This window comes from Vigna unguiculata, chromosome 11, assembly GCF_037176805.1.
Source record: "Vigna unguiculata cultivar grain cowpea cultivar isolate G323 ecotype 2 chromosome 11, ASM3717680v1, whole genome shotgun sequence".
In the NCBI taxonomy this organism is placed as follows: domain Eukaryota; kingdom Viridiplantae; phylum Streptophyta; class Magnoliopsida; order Fabales; family Fabaceae; genus Vigna; species Vigna unguiculata.
In genome coordinates, this window is record NC_140802.1 from 36475545 (window position 1) to 36483459 (window position 7915).

The window sequence follows — 7915 nt, forward strand, 5'->3', positions numbered from 1 at the left end:
TATCCTTGTTATTTCTCAATTGTAGTCACATATGTGATGGATAAGAATTAGAAACCATTGGTGTCCAAGAAACCTTTACTGAAGTTAACTTTTAAAAAATTGTACAAAAAATATTAAGTTGCGCCTTAATTATTTGTTTTGTGTGCATTAGTTATGTATCAGACGTAACAAACTTGTTATTTTGCAAAGTAGTGACCAATGTGAGTACTTATCCTTGTTATTTATCAATTGTGGCGACATATGTAATGGAAAAGAACTAAAAACCATTGGTAGTCTAACAAACCTTTACTGAAGTTAACTTTTAAAAAGTTATACAAAAAGTGTTAAAGTTGTGACCTAGTTATTTGTTTTATGTGAATGTGTTATGTATCAAACTTAGTAGGCCTATTTTCTTGCAAAGTAGTTACTCAATGAAAGTATTTATCCTTGTTATTTCTCAATTGTAGTAAACATGTGATGGAAAACAACGGGAAACCATTAGGTCTTGGACATCTTGGACAAATACGTGATAAAGAATCTTCAAGTGAGACAAATTTGAGGACAAATTCTCTTCAAGAATGAGGGAATGATAAAGGATTATCCCAAGATTCCATACAAGAAGAACTTGAAGATAAACCTTTACAATTTAAAGAACCTATGACAAGGGCAAAGAGTAAGAGATTGAAAGATCAAAATTATTCAAGGCTCATAATGCTACAAGCAATCTAAAATTCAAAGAATATGAAGATCATGGCTTGAAGCACATTTGAAGGATAGCTTTTAGGAAGATTAATTTATATTTTTAGACTTTGGGTTTCCTCTTAGAAATTAGTTATGTTATATGTTTTTGGGCTTTGGGCTTTCTTTTATAAATTAGTTTATGTTTTTATGTTTTGGGTTTGGGCCTTCTTGTAGGGTTCTCATGTTTTCTTAAACTTGTGTGCCTATATATAGAGGTACCAAAAACAATGTAGACACTTTTAGTCATATATTGAATTTGATTTTCATTAAAGAGAGGGTTCTCTTTGTTCTTGGCTTAGGCCTCTGGTTCTTATCAAAGATTAACATCTTTGTGGCGAATCTTCACTTGACTTATCAATCTGCTAGATTGTGGCGTCTTTGTCTTATTCCGCGTTCTTCTCTGATTTATTCGTGTCGTGCCTCTTGAGGATTCAAATTCAGAAACGATCATACTCTTTCCTGGATAGGATCGTATCAATAGGTCTTGGTCAACAACTAAAAAAATAATTAAAAGTTGTATTTAAAAAAGCCACATGGGATTGTGTCAAAAGTGTGTAAAAAAATATGTGTTAAAATATCATTTTAGATATTTGAATATAGGAAAATGATATTTTATTACAAAAGTTTGACACACTTTTGATAAAATCTATGTGTCCTTTTCAAAACCAATTTTCATTTATTTTTGAAGTGTTGATTAGGATCTCATTTTTCCATGGGGGCATGGAAAATTTGTAATGCACTTGGTACATAGTATCTAAAATCTAACAATGACGTGTTGTGGCTTCCCATTCTTTGAGTGTGCCTTCCATTTCCACGGTGCCATCCATGCTCCATTGGTTTGTTGTTGTTCCTTGCATTAGTACAAGTTCGCCGACGTCTCTATGAAGGTTCATTGTGAGTGGATTTGTTTCATTCGTTTGCTTCTATTGGTGGTTTGTTCCTTCATTGAAGTCCATTTGAGCACTTACAAGTAAGATACGTATAGCCCCATTTTGTTTGTGATAAATATTTTTCATTTTTTAAAGATGGATAGGGTTAAATCAAAGAAGGTTTTTTTGTTGTTGTTTAGGATTGCTATCAAGATTGGGATTGAACAAGTTTGAAACAAAGTGAAGGGTTGAATAGTTGTAGTTTAAGTAATTTTGTGCTTTGATTTTTTTGTACAATAAAAATGGTATGTTTAGTTTATTTGTTTTGAAGATGTTCTTATTTCACTGTGTCGTTGACTTTTGTTTGTTTATTTTTTGAGTCAATAGGATCTCTAAAAGCCATGGGTGATAACACTGCACAAATAGAAAAGGGTAAATAATGATGTTTAATCCTTCCAAGTCTGATACGTAAATGGTATACAAAGAACAAATAATTGGGGCACAACACTTGTTATGGATCACCTATGACATTAGAAAAAAAAATGCATGTAATTGGTTATGAATAGAAATGTATCATTTTACAATGTTTCATAAAATTGTTCAAAAAGTATTTCCCTACTCCTCCACTTATTTACACATGTCCACCATTAATGTAGCAGATATGTTTGACCATTTATTTCGAGAACAATCAATTACTGAATGACTTAGGGTTCATAATCATTTCATTGTAATGTCATAGGTGATCCATAACAAGTGCATGTAGTTGGTTTTGAATAGAAAAAATATCATTTTATAGTGTTTGATAAAATTGTACAAAAATTACTTATCTCTGCCCCCCTTATTTACACATGTCCACCAGTTATGTAGTAGATCTGTTCTAGCATTTTATTTCGAGAACAATCACATGACTTAGGGTTCATAACCATTTCATTCTAATGATGTAGGTGGTCCATACCAAGTGCATGTAATTGGTTTTGAACAAAAATGTATCATTTTACGGTGTTTGATAAAATTGTACAAAGACTACTTCTCTGCACCCCACTTATTTACACAAGACCACCACTTATGTAGCAAATTTATTATGGTCTTTTATTTTGAGAACAATCATTCACTGAATTACTTACGGATTATAATCATTTCATTCTACTTAACAATCAAAGAATCCAATGTTTGCTTTGTTTGCACAATAAGGAGATATTATCAACAATGGGTCTTGACCTTCGTTTTTCCTTTACTTCCTTCAATTCCAACAAACATGGAGGTAGCGTCAATAATAGAGTATCGTTACAGGCGAAAGATGTGGTGATAGACCAATATCGTGACCTAAGTTTTTCCTCTTTTAATTCCAAACTCACTCAAATTAAGACATCGAAAAGTTGACCAAAGAGAAACAAATCACACTCGATGAAAGCAATAATGTTTCCAATTTGCGAACGAAAACACAATGCTTCCAATTTGTGAATAACAACAATACCACACTCAAACAAGGTGTCAATGCTTGGAACATGAAAAGAAAGAATAACATTTGGTTTCAAGCATTTCGGTGGTTAAAAGAAAATTGAATTTCAAATAGTCACATCACTTGTGTCAAAAGTGAATTAAAAAATGGTGTCAAAATATAATTATCCTTCTAGATATTATGTACCAAGTACATTTCAAACTTTCCAAACCATTATAAACCCTAATGGACACTTAAAAAGAATAAAATTAATTAACGTATTAATCCAACTATATTAATAAAAATGAAAATTAATTAACGGATTAATCCAACTATATTAATTGCTTTTAAATATTTAAAAATAGTTCGAAACACCAAAAAATGAGATTGAACATGACGAGGTGCAAAGAATTGTTTAGACCGGGAGTCAAACAACAGAAACGTGAGAGACAGTGAGAGGAAAAGAAGAGAATTTTGTAGAAGCAAAGAATGGCAGAAGTAGCGAACAGCAGAGACGCTCGCCGGCGACGGAGAATCCTCGACCAAGGATCCGACCGTCTCGCCTTCATCACGGGTCGGATCCAAACACTCCCTCCCACGCTTCCCGATTCCGCCGCTTCATCTACCCAATCCCCCCATCCAAACACCACCCTTTCCGCTTCTGGTACGTTCCTTCGTTTTTCTCCTTCAATTCCAGTTCTCTTTTCTGAAACTCCGATTCTAATTTTCCTTCTTTGCTTTCAGTTCACCACTCCGATTCCATTTCGCACAATCCCCAACCCTACAGCGACGACCACGCTCCCAACACCGCAATCCAAACACCCCCCGAAAACCAGCCTGAAAGAGACATTTTGACTGTTCCAACATCTGAAATCCAACCTGAACAAGTCCAATTACAACCACCGGCGCCATCGCCGTCACCATCGCCATCGCCGTCACCGTCGCCATCGCCGTCACCGTCGCCACCATACACCGTAGAACCGAAACGTTTCGTCACCCCGAGTGATATAACTTGTGCAATCGATTCCTCGAGGGTTACCCGACTCTGTTGTTCCGTTCTCGTGGCTCTTCTGGTGGTTTTATCTTTTCTGGGCACAAATTTGTTCAGTACTGTGATCAGCGTTAGGCCGCTCTACGTTGTTCTTGTGACCAATGTAACGGCTGTGATTGCGAGACTCTTTTTCGGGGTACAGAGGGATTCCGGAAGAACGCGGAGAAGTGGTTCTTCTAGTGATGATGGTGGAGATGAATATTCGCAACTTGCCAGGATGTTGGAGTTGTGTTTGGTGGCGAAGACTGTTGCGGATGCTGTGTTCATGGATTGCGCTGTCTATGCAATCGTTCTCATTTGTGGTCTTTCTGTGATCAAAGCATGATACGGAATTCTTGTGTTAGTTTGAACATTGAACTATTTGCTCCATTTTTTTTGTTTTGTTTTGTTGTTTGAAACTGATTTTTTAATATGATTCGCTATTTTCCTTTGGTTCTGCTTTAATTTTAATGGTCTGAAGTTACTCCCACTGTTGATCGGCATTTGTCTCTTCTAGATAAACTTTGTAGAATGATGAAGGGGTGGTCGTGTATCAGTTAAGTAAGCAAAGCAACTCTGTAATCTCAATCATAAGAGTCATTTGGCTGTAATGCGGTGAAATAACATGTTTTTTTCTGGTAGTTAAGAAATGGATGTTCTTTTTTAAAAAAATAACATTTCTTTGACTGACTTTTTAATTTTCATTAACATTTAGAAAACAAAAAAATTGTATAGCAACGAGTCTCCATTCATGATTTTACAATCTCTGATAAATTTTAGTTAATAATACATACAGTGTGTTAGAAGGAAGGTAAGAGAGTGTGGCATTTAGATGTCTAGTTTCGTTGATTATTACATAGCAGAATTTGACTATTACAGATGAGTGTTATATGATACCATCGAACTATCAGATATGTGTTGTCTTCCTTTATTTTTATTTTTTTTGTTTTCTCATATTCAGTCTTTGGTGGTACTGGTAAGGTTTTGCAAGCTTACTCAAGGGTTTAATAAGTTCAAAGTGGGCCTAAAACTGATAAATGACTTTATAACATCAACCATCACAAAATGCACATTTTATTTCATATGAAGTTCTAGACTTTATTACAATGTATACCCCTTTCTTCATGAACAGGAGGTATCCAGATCCAGATATCACAGCGTGCGTTGGATTAAGCAGACTAGAAATTACACAAATCTTAATGGAAACGTGCGTTGGATTAAGCAGATTAGAAATTACACAAATTTTAATTGAAACTTGATGGAAACATGCTTTTGGCCGTAGAGCAGATTCAGATACTCTGTTTGTCAATGAACTCAATGATGAGCTGGTTCACCTTGTCTGGAAATTGTTCATGCACAAAATGACTTCCTTCTGGAATATATGTGATTTCCAAGTCCGGCACAACATTTTTCACTGCCCCACCTCGGATATAGTCATCCATGCCTGGAAACTTGAAAACATAATCTTTCTCACCCATGATGAGAAGTGCTGGATTTGTAACCTTCGCGTCACTTAAGCCAGTTTCCACATTGAGACTCCTGCATTAAATTGCCCAAATGCAATGTTATTGAAATCTGTTGTTTATAAATCTTATTGAGTAACTAGGAAAATGAAAGATCGTGTAGAAATAATTGTAGTTGAGAAAAATATCTAGAGTAGCATTACAGTTTCACTATACAATGAATTACACCTTTGCAGTTTCGAAAGAAGGAAGGAAAATGGGAATCTGTTGTGTTTACCTGTAAGGAACCTGCAATGCATATCTGAATCCAGATTTCTCATATAAAGATGCATAGGTTGAAAGGTCTTCCTCAGAGAACCATGGTGGTAGAGGGGTAGACGGGTCAAACAAGTCCATGATTTCTTGATCATCAGCTGCTATTGGAACCTCACTTTTAGAGAAGAGAGTATAGATGTTCCTTATCACTGATTTCACTGGAAACCGGCCAAAATCCGCTTCTGCTCTTCCAGGCTCCTGCAAATAAAAATGAGTCCGTGACTACTAATATTTAAAATTGGAAGGAATATAAAAATTATGATGCCATATTGAATTTGTACCTGCCACCTGGTAATGTAGAAGCCTTTGGGGAGAAGGTGGTTTTGGACAGCAGAGGGACCAGGAAGCAAGAAAGGAACACCTAAAGTTATGACAGCAGCCACTCTTTCTGGGTGCAAAGCTGCTGTAAGATACGCGGGAATTGCCCCAAAATCCTTGCCAACAAGGAAAGCCTAATGATATAGACAATTGTAACAGAGCATGCAATTAGTTAATCCTTTCTTCAATCTCAGGGACATGAACTCATAAAAGGAAAGAGGTACCGTTTCACTCCAAATAAACAAATATGGTGAGAAGGAGGTTAGTTTGAAGATCTAAACCGAAGTTCAGATATAGAAATTCTAGCCATACATCTATGGCACATCTATCTCCTTACCTTGGTAATGTTTAAGGCATCCAAAAGACCCACTATCTCATCAATTAGGTCATACATGGTTTCCTTTTCTGGCTCAGCTGGTTGCTCAGAGAGTCCATACCCTCTGAAATCAAAGGCAATAGCCCTATAACCAGCGTTTGCCGCACCAATCATCTGGTGCCTCCACGTGTACCAGATCTCTGGGAATCCATGTAAGAATAGCACTGCCTTGGACCCTTCACAGACACAAAAATTATTAACATGAAGAAGATGCAAATGAGTATTAGATAGTATTCGAAGAGGGTGTTGAAGGAATTAGCGTACCAGTTCCAACCTCTGCCACGTGCAGCTTCAGTCCCTTCACTTCCACCTCACTGTGCTGAATCTTCTCCATCGTACAAGGAGGAGTTTCCTGCAAGTCAACGACACTGTCTCTGAAAAACAGTGGAACATCAAAGAGAAGAGTGTAGCAGAAATATCAATGTCAAATGACAGAGTTGTTCACGGAATCTTTTACTATTTTCTGTTGTTTAAAATAGCAAAGCATTTTAAAGTAGAAAAATGCTGCCACTCTGGGAAGAAGTGGGTGAACTCCTAGTCAACTGTAACATTTCCGGCACCAAAGGCCAATCATCCGTGTTCTATATTGATATTTTTATATTACTATTATAAATTTTCAGGATTTAATTAATATTTTATTCTATTTTTACGGACATTTTAAGTTAATATTTAGTCTCCTTTACAATTATTTTCCACGGGGCTTCGAGAACTTCTTTTGTTATTCTCCACAACCTGAAACCTCTCTATGCAGTTTTGCCTTTGTTCCGTAACTCATTTTGGGATTTGTGAAAATTTAGCAGTATATTACGATCATGGATGGCGATTGCCTATCTTTATCTACGAATATCATCATTCTATTTTTATTTAAGAAAACTAATTTTCATAAAACAGTATAGAAGTTATATATATATATATATATAGAAGTTATATAGGTTTGATTATTCGGAACATATTCAGTTTGGTTTTAAAATTTTAAAATGATACCTACTTTTGAGTTTCTGTTAACGACTTGTCATGTGTTAACCTCGACTTAATGCCTATCATAAATTGTTTGTTGATGAGTTTGTTTCACAAATAAAAAGAAATTAAAAAAGAGTTTTGAGAATTGAGAAAGGAAAGAAAAGAAATAACAAATGTATAAAGATAAAAAGAAAATGATTGATAAATATCGAAAAAGACATGGTCATACTCTCATGAAAGAGAAAAAGAACTCGAAGAGAAAATGTTGGAAAAGAAAGAAATTGAAGAGAAAAGGTTGAGAGACAAAGAAATTAAAGAGAAGGATGGAGAGAAAAAGAAATGGAAGAAAAAGTGTAGAGATAAAAATAAATTAAAGAAAAAGAGTTAGAGAAAAAGAAATTCAAGAAAAAAATATAAAAGAAAAGA

At 35.3% G+C, this 7915-nt stretch overlaps 2 protein-coding genes across 2 annotated transcripts; one reads left to right on the top strand and one right to left on the bottom strand.

Annotated features, from left to right (window-relative positions):
• The first annotated feature begins 3408 nt into the window (after positions 1–3408).
• On the top strand, positions 3409–4522 carry LOC114169812 (uncharacterized). Its single transcript, XM_028055129.2, has 2 exons — positions 3409–3691; positions 3772–4522. Exons 1-2 carry the CDS (start codon positions 3517–3519, stop codon positions 4401–4403), a joined length of 807 nt encoding a protein of 268 aa, XP_027910930.2. The 5' UTR covers positions 3409–3516; the 3' UTR covers positions 4404–4522.
• Positions 4523–5115: 593 nt separating this feature from the next.
• Positions 5116–7081, bottom strand: LOC114169811 (epoxide hydrolase 2-like). The gene is made up of 5 exons (XM_028055128.2): positions 6794–7081; positions 6491–6705; positions 6117–6287; positions 5798–6033; positions 5116–5596 (listed from the first exon to the last, which is right to left on the bottom strand). The coding sequence occupies exons 1-5, from the start codon at positions 6861–6863 to the stop codon at positions 5347–5349; spliced, it is 942 nt and encodes a 313-aa protein (XP_027910929.2). The 5' UTR covers positions 6864–7081; the 3' UTR covers positions 5116–5346.
• Positions 7082–7915: the final 834 nt, after the last annotated feature.

What these genes read in the sequence shown, in the direction of transcription:
- LOC114169812 (XM_028055129.2), top strand. Translation starts at nt 3,517, where the DNA reads ATGGCAGAAGTAGCGAACAGCAGAGACGCTCGCCGGCGACGGAGAATC. An exon ending in CACCACCCTTTCCGCTTCTG is followed by an intron (nt 3,692 to 3,771) that starts GTACGTTCCTTC and finishes CTTTGCTTTCAG; the next exon opens with TTCACCACTCCGATTCCATT.
- LOC114169811 (XM_028055128.2), bottom strand. Translation starts at nt 6,863, where the DNA reads ATGGAGAAGATTCAGCACAGTGAGGTGGAAGTGAAGGGACTGAAGCTG. An exon ending in ATGCCTTAAACATTACCAAG is followed by an intron (nt 6,288 to 6,490) that starts GTAAGGAGATAG and finishes CTATATCATTAG; the next exon opens with GCTTTCCTTGTTGGCAAGGA. An exon ending in GCATTGCAGGTTCCTTACAG is followed by an intron (nt 5,597 to 5,797) that starts GTAAACACAACA and finishes AATTTAATGCAG; the next exon opens with GAGTCTCAATGTGGAAACTG.